The following is a 16,175-nucleotide window of genomic DNA, read 5'->3' on the forward strand; positions in this document are numbered from 1 at the left end:
CGTCCCGACCCCCCGCACTCCCCTCAGTCCTTCCGGGTTGGCGGGCGCAGACCCGCCCCCGCCCCGCCCCAAGGTCGGTCAGACCCTCGGCGGCGGCTCCGCGGGGCTGGTGAGTGGTGTCGTGAGGGGCGCCCGCGGGGCCGCGGGCAGGGCCGGTGCGCGGCGTCGTGTGGGGCCGGGGCGGCACCGCCGCGTTTTCTGGGCGCGGACGGAGAGTGGCCGCTGGTGAGAGAAAGGCTGCGGTATCCCGTTCTCGAGGGAAGGGAGGGGGGGAGGGAGGACGCGCGGAGAAGGCAAGTGGCGCGGGAAGGGGCCCCCGGGAGCGCTGCCGGGCGGGAAGCGGGATGTGGCGGCTGCGGGCGGCCCCGTGGGCAGGGCACGGTGCACGGCCGGGGACGAGCCGCCTGCCCAAGGTCACTCGGTGGCCGCGGACTATAAATAGCGGGAAGGGGCCGGTCCGTGGGGGCTTGTCGAGGCTCCGGGCGAGAAGCCCGTTCCCGGCTCCCCTGCCCGGCGTATCCCGCCCGGTGTGCGTGCCCTGCTCTGTCCCACCCGCGGTAACTCTCTGCGGGAGCTCTGGCAGAGATTGGAGGCGTTTGTTTGGTTCCTTGGGGCGCGGCGGGTTTTCACGTGTCACAGTTCCTCTTTTGGGGTAACGGTGCAAAGAGAAAACAGCCTGGAGTCACAGAAATGCCATTTCCAGGCCACTTACCTTGATCTGATAGGTGTCTTACAAAAATTTGATTTTGTTTTCTAGCCAGAAAGATAAAGGTGGGAAGAAATGATTGTGTCGTGGCTACTGGCAGTGAGCTGGCCTTAAACCTGCTGCGTTTACATACCTTCTGTCCAGGGCCATTAATAGCTTTTGCCTTGTTTTTGCGTGCACGACAGGGATTCCATACGTGGCAAGGAATTTGCTGTGAGGTCTGGGAGCAATGGCGAGCCTCCTGCGTGTTGCTGTCCGTGAGTGCTCAGCTCCTGTTTTTGGCAATGGGTTGCCACCAAATGCGCGCTCTGCGAAGATGTCGTGTCTGCGCATGTTTAGAACCCACCAGATGTTCAGGTCTCAGGCAGCTCCAAAGCCAGGTAAACTGATTAAACTATTGTAAATAATCTATTATTTTAAAACATGAATATAAATTGTTTCTTCTTTTTTTTTCTCTTTCAGATCTGCATTAGTACAGAAAACACTTAAAATAGAAATCATGGCAGCAGCATACTTGAATCAGTTGCAGCACATTTTTAGACTGGTTTTGTAGGGCTTGCACAGAAGGTGTTTGTGTTTATTGAAAGTACTTGGAATCCAAATAGTTTTTATTGCTAGGGGGTCCAAGCTCCTGTTAACACTTCCCTTGCTTGAGAGAAGTATTTAAACAAATGCTTTTCTTAGTTAAAAGCCTCGAGTTCCCCAGGAGTTTTGGTAGACCAGCTTTTTGTGTGCACGTGAGAAAAAATACAGACCTCACAAAGAGAGCATCTTGCAAGCAGGACTATATGTAGATAAAATTATCCCATCCAAAAAAATCTGTTAGCTTTGTTCAGGAAACTCTTACGTTGTACCACTCTGAAAAACTTCTGATCTGCATCTTCATGTGTAGGGTTTGCTAGTATATTTGCACTACTTCCATTTTAGCAGATGATGGACCAGGTCAGGTATTTTCAGTGAAAAAGGAAGTGTGAAAGGGGCCATCCTTGTTTCCAGTTTCTAATATGAGCCTGGTGTATGAAGATCAGAACTGACTTTTTTTCCTCTGTTCTATACTGTGCATACCCTTACAGTTGGAGGACTGGAGAATACATAATGCAGGTTTAATGCTGTTTTTGCCCATTCATCCTGCATGGGTCATGCTTCCCTTGGAATTTAGAGACCTTGCTTCAGTGCAGATCTAGGGGCTGAGGCTGCAACTGATTAATGTGGAGAGTTGAACTAATTGCATACTTGATGCTTGGTTCTTCCAAATGTAGACAGTAGGTAACTGCATTAGACACTTTAGAGTACTAGGAAAGTAGTGCTGTTTGGGAGCAGAAGTGTCTGGCTGTGAAAACACTGGACACAAAATTAGCATGTATAACTGAGAAGCCTGTGTTGCATAGAACTTCTGGGAATACTGACATTAAGTGGTACATTTTGTGGTCGTTTCAACTTGGTGACTGAAGACTTTGGAACTTCTGAAGAAATGTCAGGAGTGAGGGCTCCTGATAATCTGTGATGTGTGGCCTTTTACCATAGTGGCACAATGAAACCTGAATTTATTTGCTCTGATAGATTTATGATGCTCCAAATTTTTTTTTTTTTTCTGTATTAAATATATGAATGAGAGAAACATTTGTCAGTTTTGACGTGGCAAACTGTCCCTTGGTTGGGAGTCTAAACTGACACTTAGGAAACTGGGTTCAAAGTTCTTTCTCGAATGTCTCAGGTAAGTGCCCTTGTTGTTGTTTGAGTTTGGAATCAGTCTTTTTAGTTTGACCACAAATTTGATCATGAAACTGAAGAATCTCTTCAGTTTTTCTGAAATTGATGTGCTACTCTGTGTGTGCATTTTCTTGTTTTTAAGAATCACTTTTGAAAAATTTTTCTAGAAGGATGGAGAATTCTGATTAGTGTCATGTGTTTAACATTCGGTGTTGCCCCTTCATATCTGTTGTGTGGAAGCCCTTATTCAAGGATTAGTAGTATTCATGAAATGCAGTTGTTTAATATGGAGAATTACAGGTTCGGTAGTCTTTTGGTTGATAATTAAGCTGTTCTTATAGTTCATTTTGGCAACACATGATTTGTTATTCAGTAGAGGACAAATCAAGGATGAAACAGCAATTGAATGACATGTTAGTAGCAGTACTACTGCTTATTTTTACTTTTTAAGTGCTCTTGAATCAAAATGTAACAGCATACAAAATAACTATGTTTTATTCTTTCAGAAATTACCTGTGATTGTAGTAACACTTGGTAAAATCACTGTAACACTAAGTTTTCTGAAAAGACCAGTGTCACAGTAATTCTTCTTAAGCCTGTAGTTATTGCTTTCCTTCTCTCAGATTAGGATTCATTCCATCCAGGCTATGTTATGTACAAGAGTGACAGCTGCTTGAGGGGTGAAGAGATTTGGAGTCATCTGAAAAGTAAACTTGGAGGATGGATAACTTTCTTACTGCTGTTTATTTTGCTGCTACTTGTTTATTAGAAACAGGAATTTTCATATAGGATTAAACAAGTATTCCTGTAGCCTGTCTCAAATAGTCACTAGTACCAGATGTTTCAGAAACAGGCAGTTTGTAATTCCTTGCTTCTGTAACAGGAGGGACCAGGTGTTTTTTTAATCTTTTGTATCATTTTTTTTCTCCTTTTGCCAACATCATATTGGTGTTCTTCGGAATATGTCCTCATCTTCAGAACAGGTGAGATGGTTTGTTTAAAGGTTATTAGAGTAACGTAAAAAATAGGCAGGTTCTTCCATCCCAGAACATGTGGCATATAGTCAAAACTTCTCCTTTGTCTTTCCTCTAAGTTAGTCTCTAGTATTTGTTGATACTATTTTGCTGCAGGCTACTTCCCAAAATCACATTAAGGAGGTTAAAAAACTATATTTTTTCGCTATAGTTTTTACTTAGAATCTTCTTTAAGATTCTTGTAGGTGGCAGTTACATGGAGAAGATCACTTTCATAGTTTTGTTTACTTGAAGTAAGGACATACTTGTCCTCAGTACACAGTCAAGATTATGGTAAGGGGATGAGAAATAGTGACTTCTTACTAGTTTTTCTAAATTCTAGTCTATGTATAAACCATACTAAGCGTTTTGTTGGAGTGTATATTCCTTTCTAAGACCTGTGAATGTTTCTACTTCTGATAGTGGCATAATTGTATTGGTGTTGATTTTTTTGTATCAAAAAAGTACTGTGTATCTGCTACTCCCATGAACAATTTATTAAAAATCTTAATGTGACTCAAAGAGGTGCTCCAAGTATGTGTATATCAGTCAGTATTTGGAAAATGTTCTTGATGTCATAAAGCAGTAAGTCACTAAAACATACTCAAAGCAGTTCATAGAGAGTTTGTCTGACATGAAGGATTAGAAAGGCAACTTGAAAGCTTCACAGTCTCATGCAATTTTGAACCCATGGCAAGGATAGCAGATGCACTTCTTCAAAATAAAAACTTAAATCAAGATCCTGAGTTTATGATCCTAGATTTCAACCTTTCAAACTAGTGACTTTAATGAAATTGCTGAGCTCAACAAACCAAATCTCTGTTCATTGTATAGCTGCTTCCAAACATGTTGTCCATCATACCCTGTTGTATGTGTCGGCACAGACAGGCAGCCGGGACAGCCACAAACTTGTGGCGCAGAAACACAAGCGGAGGCACAGGCACCAGTAAATCATCACCAGCCTGCTGTTCACACAGGCCTTACCAAGAGTTATTTCCAGCTGCAAGGTCACTCGAGTGATTTACAGTCCTCCTTGCCAGGCTTCAGCTTTTTAACCCTTTTCTCCCAAAACCTTGTCTGAAGTTTTAACATAGATCTTTTTCACTTGTAAACATCTACTCCTTTTTGGTGGTGAATGATGCGAAAGGTCAGGGTAATCTAACTTGAAAAATGTCCTATACCTGCTCTAGCTAAAGGCTGGCAAACTGACATCTGTTTGCTTATGTGTTCATTTTCTTCTGTATTTACTGGTTGCTTTAAGTTTGGTAGTGGCACAGAGGAGAAAAGAAGGGGAGAGACTTGTATGTTTGGTCTTACCAAAGCATTGGAGGAGGGAATAGTTCTCAGTATTGGTTTCTGATCATTTTGCTTACTGAATAAGGTGCTAATCCTTTCTATCTGAAAAAGTTGTACCTATTTTCGTTGCATACAAGATGTAACAATGCGAAAGAAAGAAGTGAGAAATGAGGAAACGCATTTGGTGTCTAGCAAGTGCATATTCCTGTCCTATGCCTCCTAGCCATTTACTTTTCTCCTCAAAAAAACAAGTGAAGAAGAAGAAATCAGAAGTATCTATTGTCATTTCATTAAAAAAGATTAATTTTTTTGCTTGAGAAAATAAAAGCTTTAGTCGTGTCTGTGTTTAAATTTGCAGTCATCTTTCTATTCCCCGTATGCTATAATTTATTCCTTCTCTCCCATCCTCCACCTTCCCCCCAGCCCTGACTCTTCCCCCTGTCTTCCCCCCCTCCTCCCCTCTTCCCCTTCCCTTTCTCCCCTCAGACTTCTGTTCCCCCTCTCAGCATTTTGGTGCTACAAAAACTTCCAAAAGGAGAAAGGGAAGATAGAACTCTAGTTCTTAATTTTTCTCACTGCTTCTTGAAAAGCTTTTTTGCCTTTTATCCTACCTTACAGCTACTTTCTTTCTGAAATTACGATTGGTCTTTGTTATCCTAATAAATTTCAATCTTCTAGGTTTCATTCCTGCTTCTGAAAGACAAGAGAGTTCATTTCCACCGAGATGATTTAGTGAAAATCAGAAGCAGGACTTTATTGTGTAGTAATTAGAAGAGATGAGGAGAAAGGTGCCTTCAAATGACAAAGGGTAATTTGAGTGACAGCAGCAGTTACCACAGCTGACAAGTGGTTAGTGCTGCTGTGGTGGGTATGGCCTGAGTTGCACGATTATGTTTAGATGTAGTGTCTGCTGATGAAGCAAATAATTGCAAAGCACTGTTAGCTTTGTGGGTCTGTTGTTTTAGATGTGCATTCTCGCTCCTGTTGTGACTTTATGTTAACATATGTTTTTCTGAATTTAGTTTTTGTCTTGTAGTTAAAACATTTTAAATGTTCTCCAACATATAAAATATCAAAACACTTCTTTCTTCAAACTATTTGTTACTAATTTTTTAGTTAAATTTCAAGGACAAAGGTAAAATTTAAAAAAAAAAAAAAAGGTAACTAGAATCATAGAATCATTAAGGTTGGTAAAGACCTCCAAGGTCGAGCCCAACCTTTGGACAAACACCACCTTGTTAACTAAACCATAACACTGAGTTCCATGTCCAGTCATTTCTTGAACACTTCCAGGGATGGTGACTCGACCACATATCTGGGGAGCCCATTCCGGCACTTAACCAACCTTTCAGTGAAGAAATTCTTCCTGATCTCCAACCTGCACCTCCTCTAGCTCAACAAAACCTCCCCTGGCACAGCAATTAGAAATAATGCACTTCTTTGTCTGGTGATTTTTCATTCTGTCTTCTTGTTGGATGTGTTCAATTTTTTTTTTTAATGAGTTAGTAGACTGAGAAGTATAGGTAGGTACTCAAGTACCAGTTCTTAGCAATTCTGTACTGTATTTTCAGAACATTATAAGCTTATCTTGAAAGTTTTACTTAAAATATTTTCAGATTTTCAACTTTATAGTACTTTATAGTCCCAAGTTTTATGTAATGGAAAAATTATTTTAATTATTTTAATATTTTTAAATGTAAACCTAGTTCCTCAAAGTTCTTATTTTTTGCTTGTTTCTGTCTGAAAGTGGAAAGGAGGCCTTCCTAAAATACTCCTTGTCTGGTACAAATTTTCATAGCACAATACATACATGGACAATTTAAAAGCACATTTGTAACTTAAAACAAGCCTTTTATCCACCTTCTCTCCTTTTGGTTTGAGGTTTTTTGTTTGGTGGGTTTTGTTGTTGTTGTTGCTTCATCATTAATATGAGTGACTGCTTAGACAGCTCAAGTTATATTTCATTAATATATATGTGGTATAAATGTCTTGCGTAGTCATGTCACAATCCAGGTTTAAATTCTGGATAGATGTCAGTGAAAGCTGATATAGGATTGATCCTGTGATGGGCTGCATGCTGTTGGTATAATTGAAGCAGTGTGGTAGTTTGATATATGGTTATTCTGCTTGAGCCTGTGTATTGATAAATAATATATTTAAACACTTGTTTGGATCAGAGAAATTTAATTCCCAGATATTAGACTGGAAGCCCAGAAATTGTACATAAACAAAGTTAGGTGTTTGTAATTTGAAAATGTCAGCTAAAACTGATAAATTTTGGCTTCAGCAGTTTTCCCAGTGTTACTTAGTGGAGCTTTGAACAAGACAAGGAGATAATATTGGAGAGAAGTACTGTTGAAGAAGCTAGTAGATGGATATTCCATTATTCTTCAACTACTTCTGAATTCACATTTTTCATTTCTGTGGCAACTTTTAGAGTAACTCACTGATGTAATTGTGCCTTTGAATGTACTTTATGGTATGTATGTTACATTTGTTAATAGTGATTTGGGACAACTGTAATTTGATAGACACAGGAACATGTTCAGTTAAGATGTAGTTTCACTGCTCAAACTCATTTGTTTATTTCTTCACAATAAAGTGGAAGTGGCTAGAGACGGATTTAAATCCTTGCCTAAGGTAGAATGTTTTATCAGCAGAACACCAGGTATTTTGTAAATCTGAATGCCAGTTATACAATCAGAACTGTGTAAAGTCTGATGGGTATGAACTGCATCAAACACTTGTTGCTGCTTGTGTGGCTGATTGTGCTGACCTGCTGATTGCTGAGAGGACAAGGATCTCTAGGAAGATGGTGCAATTTAAGGAAATGTGAACTACGTTCCTAGAAAATAGCATTCTGCTTCCTCTTCCCTTAGGAGGGAGAATTGCTAGCTGTGACATGTCTGCATGTGTCTGTACAACATTGAAGAGTGCCCTTAATATCGATTAGTTATTCTAGTACAATTAATGCTGTCTTATCTGCCACTCTTACAGGAATTCCTTATAAACAGTTGACTGTTGGTGTCCCCAAGGAGATATTTGAGAATGAGAAGAGAGTGGCTCTTTCACCAGCTGGAGTTCAAGCCTTGGTTAAACAAGGCTTCAGTGTTGTGGTGGAATCTGGTGCTGGAGAAGCCTCCAAATTTTCTGATGACCATTACAGAGAAGTTGGAGCAAAGATCCTGGGAACCAAGGAAGTCCTGGCTTCGGATTTGATTGTAAAAGTAATTGCTTTATTAATGCATTTCCTATTACATTCTTTTAACAGAAACTTATAGGTCATTTTTTTGTAATAGTCTGCTAAAAGTTCAGTAAGTAAGGTCCTTTAGTATTTTCTATTCTGAGTCCTGACTCAATTTTGGTATTTTTTTTTAAATACCTCAGGTGTGCATCTACATTAAAAAAACTATTAAATGATGGTGTTGAAGAAATTGGGGATAATTTCTTAGCAGATTTCTAGCTACTTTTTACTTGTGTTTTCTAGAGCGAGGTATTCTAGAGTGGACTCTAATCAGGTGAAATCCCTGCTCTAAGAAACCTTTTCTCCAAATTTAGTAACACATAAGTTACTCTTTAGATAGTTGTTTGGAATTTTGAAGATACAAGTTTCTAACTTTTTCAGTTCCACAGCTCAGTGTGTATCAAAAGTATTTGTCACTAGATGAGTTACAGCTAATTTGGGAAAACTACTAAAAGTGAAGTTACTTGAGAGGTTTTAGGTTGTGCAGAGTCCTGAAGGAAAAAACCAAAAACACCTTAAATTTAATGTTGAGGCTTCCTGTAGTTGCTCTAACACATCAGGATTGAAGGCAGAATTTCTATGAGCTGCTTTGTGAACAACCCTTTTAAGGAGGTTTCTCTTTGAAGAAAAGTGAGAAACTTAAGTGAACATAGGTGGAGATTACTATCTGGATATCTGGCTTGAAATTCCCTGTATGTGGTCATGCCTTGCCACCTAATTAGTGATTCTTAGCCTGTAGAACTTAATTGGCATACGTGTTGAGTAACCATTTTGCTTAAAAATGGTAGTTTTGAGGGTAGCTGTCTGTTAGAAAAGGAGGTGGCTGCTGGTTAAAAGCCATCAGATCTTTCTGAAGGTGTGTGCTGACAACTACTGCCCTGTCACCAATCCACCCAGAACTAATTCCAGTATGTGCACTGCAATTAAGAAGGGCAGTTACTCAGTTCAGTTGTATAAACAGCCTTTGATATACGTGCTTCCTTCTGTACTTTGTGAATGGGAATGGCCAGACTGCAAGCTGGGAGAAAGGAAGTGGAGTGTGTTCTGATTTCTTTCCTGTGATTGACTTAGAAACTTCTGTCCTTCTTCAGGTGAGGGCTCCTATATACAACTCGGCTTTAGGTGTACATGAGGCAGATCTTTTTAAGATGGCGGCGACCCTGATTAGTTTTGTCTACCCGGCACAAAATCCAGACCTCCTGAAAAAACTAGCAGAAAAAAAAGCTACTGTCTTGGCTATGGATCAGGTTCCACGGGTCACCATTGCTCAGGGATATGATGCACTTAGCTCCATGGCCAACATTGCTGGGTATGATTTATTTTTTTTCAGCTTCACTAAGTATAGGTGGATTAAAAATCATATGCTTTGATATTAGGTATATCTAAAACAATTCTACATCTCTGTTTTCATGCAGTAGTTTCAAGGAGGATGGTGCTGTTGGAGGTGCCAAACTACAGAAGTTTCTTATGGCCAGCTTTACAGCAGATGAGAACAAAGGTTTTAAAAAAATTAAACAAACTGGAGGCAATTCTAATTCCCTGACTTTGGTCTGAACTGGGTCAGAGCAGTTAAGATATCATTAAGTCACCTTGAACACAGGTTGTCTGTTGGAAGGATCTGATGTTGAGAGGAGCTAACTAACCCAAACAACACTCAGTATGAGTGCAGTTGCCATGGCAGATACAAACAAAAGATCAAATACTGTCCCATATCCTCATGCTTTGCAACTAACATTTAGGTATTGCAGTGATTTAAAATGTTGTTGTCAAGCTGGCTTTCTTTTTTTTTAGCTTTGATGATGTCTGTGAGGCATAATAAGCCTTTGAGAAGGCTTCCAGATTATGTGCACACCAGCAGTATACATCCACATACATGTTTAATGACTTCTTTCAGTTTTCATTTGGTGTAATTTTATTAAAATATAGACATTAATAATGTGTTTAAAGGTATAAAATCTGCAAGCTGTATTCCAAAGGTGAACTAATTTTTTGGCATACAGACCTCCATATGCCTGTTCTAGAGACAGGAAAAAAAGTGGAATGGGACTGTTGAACCACAACACTGTTAGTAAAAGTGCAAGAAAACGTGCACTGTTGTTAAGAAAAGACAAAATTACATATTTCAGATAGCTGCTCTGGTGTTAACTTGGTGTCCAACCACCCATTCTTGGATGGGGCAAATGAAGTAACATGGTTACGCTATTTGTCCTAAGTCATATGGCTTTGCAAAATTAGGGTTAGAATATCTTTTTTGAATGTGTGCTTGCTCTAAGTGAGTTTACTGCAGAATTACTCAGGGTTTTGCAATTACTTATTCGTTGTTTCCTTCTCTAACAGGCCTCAGGTTACAGCCTTTGAAGGTAGTTTCAAAGTTGCCAAAGAGAGTTAACTTTTGGCAAGTTAGGCATGCGTTTTTAGGGTAAAATTTTATTTGAAAGAGTGAATAGTTGCGGACATCCAGTATACTGCAGTCCAAAAATTATGTCTGAAAATGCATTCAGTGATTGAAAAAAAAAAAAAAGGCAAGAAATATGAAGAAAGACTATTAAACTTGTGCTCAGTAGTAAAATATTAAGATATTCTACACATGCTATGGTCAAATGTTCATCCTTTTGATTGATGTAATGAATGGAATTTTACTGAACCTTGGGAGAATACTAATATATGTTCATCCTTAATTGACAGTTACAAGGCTGTGGTACTGGCAGCAAATCACTTTGGTCGATTTTTCACAGGTCAAATCACAGCTGCTGGTAAAGTTCCTCCAGCAAAGGTATGTACAATTAAACACATGGCAAAGGAATATGAGTTCCTGAGCTTAGGTAACCATTGCTGAAACTGTGTTATTTGTTTTTCTGCCTTGGGGTTAGTTCTAGAGACTTTAGAAACTTCTGTAGTTATTCTCACACCATTTTTTATTCACATCTGTAGTTACCTTGTTTTGGGAATAATAGAACAGTTTGAGTTTTACTTAAGTTTAGTTTTAAACATCAGACCAGCCATATGTAGGTGGACTTATTTTTTTTTTCAAAATGGGGAAAGAAAACAGTTAAGAGAAGTCAGAGATATTGGGATTTCTGGGGCATTGAAGGGTGCAGTGGAAAGGTTTACTTAATTGGAATTACAGGTGGACTGGGTTGAAGAGAAATGCAAGTAGAATTAGAGAGGGAAACAAAAAAGGAAGATAAATCAAGGAGAAAACTGCTACTTACTTACACAGACTATTAGCCACAGATGAGTTGGCTCTTAGATATGTGAAATTAGGAGTTACAGCTTTTAAACTGTTAGTTTATGGGGCAGTTTTGCCAAAGTAATTTTGTTTTCTGTGTCCTGAGGTATCTTGTTTAAATGGCTGCTTAATGAGATTTGTCATTCTAGGTTTTGATCATTGGAGGAGGAGTTGCTGGCCTGGCTTCTGCAGGAGCAGCGAAATCGATGGGTGCGGTGGTTCGTGGATTTGATACTAGGTAGGCGTAAGAAAACAGTAATAACAATCCGAAATTACTTTAAAGTTGTTTGTATTGCAGTGAAATTGTACTGCCATTTCTTAGAGCAATAGACTGGGAAAATTAGAGAGCAAAAATACTTTTCTTCTTATAACTGCAGAGACTGCAAACTTGATTAGTTCTTTTCTATTAAACGGCCTTCTTGTATCAAATTTTTACATGCTTAATACAGTATTCGCATTAAAATTATGTACTTATATGCCTTATGTAGAAGTGGCATCTAGTGCTACTTAGCTATATCTAATATGAAAGAATGAAAATTAATATGTCTCAAGATTTATAATGTGCAGTATGAGAAAAACACTCTGGTTTCTTAGAAAATCTGGATACGTCTTAAAAGAAACTGGAAAGAGGTTATTTTTCATAAAAGCGTGGTCAAAATCAGTCTGAATCTTTTCAGATCTTTTAAATTCCCTACTTGAGCACCCTGTATACTTTTGTCTTGAGATGCAAGAACCTTTCTGCCGAGTTCTCTGCGCGTTGTGAATATTCACATAACACTGATATTTATTCTCAATATTTACTGTGATGTCATGTGATTCAAAATAAATTACAGAATAACTATTAAAAAACCCAACTCCAAACATCCCCACCCCAGCAATTTTCCCTGTGAAAATAAGACTTACTAGACTTACTTCCCATTTCACAGTTTAAAGACAGCACCACAGGTTGTGTATTTGTCACCCATCTTAGACACTTAAGTTTGGGCTGTGGATTTACCTAGTCATGGCATAAGAAATGTGTGTGCAGAGCTAGGCATCAGTTAAATCTTCCCTTTTGAGGCTTTTCTTGGAGCAACTCTGCTGACTATACAGGAAACTGTAGGCTGCCTTCATTCCTTATCTAAGTCTGTCTGGAACCTAAATTTTGTGATGCAGTTATTCTTTTCACTAAATACAGAAAGTTGAGGACTTTAGTTATATTCTCCTCAATCCTGAAATAAGTTTTGTATCTCTTGTCTGAAGACTGCTACTGAAAACACTGGTAAAGTCATGGTGTATTTTTAAAGTGGTGGCTTCCTCTTTTACACTTTTCTTTTTCTAGAGCTGCAGCTTTGGAACAGTTCAAGTCTCTTGGTGCTGAGCCTTTGGAAGTAGACTTAAAGGAATCTGGAGAGGGACAAGGTGGTTATGCTAAAGAGATGTCCAAAGAATTTATTGAAGCTGAAATGAAACTCTTTGCCAAACAGTGCCAAGATGTTGATATTATCATCACTACAGCACTGATTCCAGGTATGTTTTGTGTGTAAAATGCTAATTTTTATTTATCTAAGTGAGTAAGTAAGTTGGCATATTTTGGAGCTGCACCTGCAGGGTTAGTGAATTTTGTCTATGTGAGCATTAACTTCCACCATTCTGTGATAAATGCCCGGTTTTAAAGTGTGTGCCTCCTTTAAAAACTTCTGTTTTCATAAAGTATCAGTCTTTGGCTCAATACCATCATGTTTTTCTTGTTAAACAAGGAGTAGATAGTAATAGTAGATGCATACCTACTGCATCACTGCTACTTCTGCTCTACAGCTTGTGCACTAAAACAAGTCTGATTGAAATGGTACTGTCTTTGCAATTGAAATGTAGTAAGGTAGAGCTTATATTTCAGTGTTTTGTGTTGCGCAATATCTATATTTCAATAACTTATGATGAGGCTTTTTTTTGGTTATGACTTGAATTGTAAGATTGGATGTTATCAGTTTGCTGACAAAATTGGACTTGCTAGCATCTTTTTTATATGCTTTGGAGCAGGATGTTCTAGCATCTCTTCTCTCTGTCTTAACAAACGTTCTGTGATATTTTATCCTGGCTACCGATTACTTGAAAATTTTGCTTACAAAAGTAATATAGGTAGAAGTGAGAAGTAATCTGAGCTCAACAGATACAAAGCTGTATTTTGTTTTTAACTTGCTATGTTTTATCTTGTCAGGTAAAAAAGCTCCTATCTTGTTTAAGAAAGACATGATTGAATCAATGAAGGAGGGTTCCGTTGTTGTGGATTTAGCTGCAGAAGCAGGGGGAAATATTGAGACTACAAAGCCTGGAGAAATGTATGTTCATAAGGTAAGCATTTTAATCTGCAGTTCATTCTCAGTTGGCCTGAACTCACATTGTGTTTTGTAAACTGGATCCTGAAAATGAGTAGCTGATTTTGCTGGTTTGGGCTGAAGGAATCCTTTACATTTGCATTTGGTCACTGTAACATGTGTATGAATTTGAATACTTTTAAAGAAACAAATACCTTTGTGTTGTTGTTAATTTGCTTGTTAATGGATGTTATGGAATTCTTGCTACTTAGACTTCCGAGTCCAGTGGTTTGTCTCTGCTGAGCTGAAGGTGTGGTTTGACCTAAAAGAGATAGTAGTAGAAATAGGTTCTTTGACTTGCTTATCACCTCCCACGACTGGGGGTTGACAGTCCCTGCCATAGGTAAGCTGAGCAGGATCAGACTGTGTCAATGTTTACTTCAGTACGAAGTCTCTGGCTTAGCTCAGTACAATTTCAGCTTCAGGAGGGTACTGGCTTTGTATGTCTTTAGCTTCAAGAATGTGTGTCTTCTGTAGAGTATCCAAAGCACTTGTAACCCAAACTAGGTGTCCTATAAATTGGTTCATTAAAGGAAGCAGTTTGGCTCTGCACTGAACTACTTTGGTCTTGCTTTGGTGTTTACTGGTTTGGTTGAGGACTTGTTTTTCTACTTTTTGGGTTTTATTTTTGGTACTTATGAGAAATCTACTAGCAATCATAAAAATCCGGTAGCAGATTATCAGGGTTGTTGCTTGGTATTGCAAGGACATAATACTGTTATTTGTGAAGCCTGTAGGATGTTGCTGCCATGGTCGTCGTTAGCAAAAGCAGGGCTCTTTGTGTATATATTAAAGACTCGTGTTACATTTGGCTTTGTGGCTTTCTAGGGCTTTTGATGTCATTGGTTAAAACCTGAAACTAGAGAACATAGAAGACAAGTAAGCACGTACTTCCATGAAGAGTTTATATGGGGTACTTTTAGAGAAGTATTACCCCTGGATTTAGTGTACTGGCACTGTGCTATGGAAAATACTTCTGCAACAATGCAGAAGTATTAGGATTGTGCCAGAGCATTGCATTAAGAAGGCAGAGTTCTGGAAGCTTGCATGGATCTTAACTGTAAGTTGTGGGAGCAGTGTTCTAACACAAGCCTGCTTGAACACTTACGAGTGTTCAACCAGCCTCAGTTTCCGCTTCCTCCCAAAAGTCTCATAGCCAGGTGTACTCTCATTTGTTCTTTAAACAGTGAGGATCTATTATGTTCCATTTTTACATACACACGTTAGTGTGTATGTAAAGAAGTTAAGTTCTGAGGATTTGGAGAAGACAAGGTCTTGCACCAATATGCCTTCCTCTTTGTGTAGGAAGAGCTTGTTGCTAATAGCATTTAAGGTGTTGGGTTTGATCATGATGGATTCTGTAACTGTTGTGAGTAATCCTCCCCTGTCTTAATAATGTCAGAACTGCAGGTAGCAGTTTTAGTGGGATGAACAGAAATAAGTGCAAAAGTTAGGATATGCATTTCCAGAAGGATATACTGGAAAAGATGATGCTCTTTCAGAGATTGTACGAATCGTCATTATTTTACTTGGATTTTTTTTTTCCAGGGTGTTACACACATTGGGTACACAGATCTGCCTAGCAGAATGGCTACTCAGGCCAGTACCCTGTATTCCAATAATATTATCAAACTTCTAAAGGCTATTAGTCCTGACAAAGAGAACTTCTACTTTGATCCAAAAGATGAATTTGATTATGGGACTCTGGATCATGTTATTAGAGGAACTGTAGTAGTGAAGGTAAGTCGGTGAATATTCTCTTCTTAATTTGTAAGTAAATCTTTAACCTTTATCACTGCTGTCTCTTCGAAATGCATTTGAAGATACTGCTTGTCAACAGACTTCAGAGGTGGCTTGATGAGAGTGTGAGTGTGGATAATTGTGTGTTTATTCAGCTGAGCATTCCTCTGTCCCTTTTTGTTGTGGGAAACCTCTTTGCTTTGTCTTCTTGTCAAGGTTAAACAAATACCTAATGCGTCTACTGTTGAAAAATAGCAAAAAGATAAAGTTTGCCTGTCGTATTCGTGTGATAAAAACATTATTATTTAAAACATATTTGAGACTTTACTACAGGACCAGAAAAACATTCTTCCTGTATTTTTTATTTAATTTTTTAAAATACATTTTTCTTTTATAGTAAGAGTAGCTTCAGAAAAAATTGGTGAAACTAGAATATGCAGGATACTTTAAGCTTTATTAGGAAATAATAAAATACAAACTCAGGGAATCAACCAGTAAGGGCTATCCTTCTATAACTATTAGGAAATAATAATTTGCAGTTTAGGTAAGAGGTATTAATTTCAGTTGAGTTTTGTTGCATAATGTTGCTAATACTTTATGATAGCTACTCTGGAGGAGACTTACATTGACTTAAGCTCTCCCAGACCACTGTTGTGTACAGCTTGGGACTGACAGCTCCACAGTTCCCTCTCTGGATACCTGGAGAACAGCAAAAAATATGAGACATTATGCTTGGTCTGGGTAGGCTCTGATTCCATTTAGACCTGTGGCAGATTTTGCAGACTTGTACTGATGCAGGAAGATATTCCTGTGGTATGGCTGTAGGATGTTAGAACTTAACTTGAACTTTGCAGTATTAAGAAGAAAAGGTTTCTCTAACTAC

The 16,175-nt window shown here is 38.8% G+C and overlaps 1 protein-coding gene across 4 annotated transcripts in view; it reads left to right on the plus strand.

Moving 5' to 3' along the window:
• Positions 1 to 44: 44 nt before the first annotated feature.
• NNT (nicotinamide nucleotide transhydrogenase) overlaps positions 45 to 16,175 on the plus strand; it is a 38,792-nt gene continuing 22,661 nt past the window's right edge. The window contains exons 1-10 of one of the 4 annotated variants that reach the window (XM_027745706.2): positions 1,001 to 1,086; positions 1,169 to 3,399; positions 5,404 to 5,533; positions 7,723 to 7,952; positions 9,061 to 9,278; positions 10,655 to 10,742; positions 11,348 to 11,436; positions 12,520 to 12,707; positions 13,396 to 13,529; positions 15,101 to 15,292. In XM_027745706.2, the coding sequence (XP_027601507.2) occupies positions 5,524 to 5,533; positions 7,723 to 7,952; positions 9,061 to 9,278; positions 10,655 to 10,742; positions 11,348 to 11,436; positions 12,520 to 12,707; positions 13,396 to 13,529; positions 15,101 to 15,292 (1,149 nt within the window). In that variant the 5' untranslated portion in view covers positions 1,001 to 1,086; positions 1,169 to 3,399; positions 5,404 to 5,523. Of the gene's footprint in view, positions 226 to 891; positions 1,087 to 1,168; positions 3,400 to 3,454; positions 5,534 to 7,722; positions 7,953 to 9,060; positions 9,279 to 10,654; positions 10,743 to 11,347; positions 11,437 to 12,519; positions 12,708 to 13,395; positions 13,530 to 15,100; positions 15,293 to 16,175 lie in introns of those variants that run through there. The other 3 variants (XM_027745704.2, XM_027745705.2, XM_039390777.1) reach the window with 3 other exon arrangements.

The sequence above is a fragment of the Pipra filicauda genome, unplaced genomic scaffold, assembly GCF_003945595.2.
Source record: "Pipra filicauda isolate LSUMZ 115617 unplaced genomic scaffold, ASM394559v2 scaffold86_size2582843_pilon, whole genome shotgun sequence".
Lineage (NCBI taxonomy): Eukaryota > Metazoa > Chordata > Aves > Passeriformes > Pipridae > Pipra > Pipra filicauda.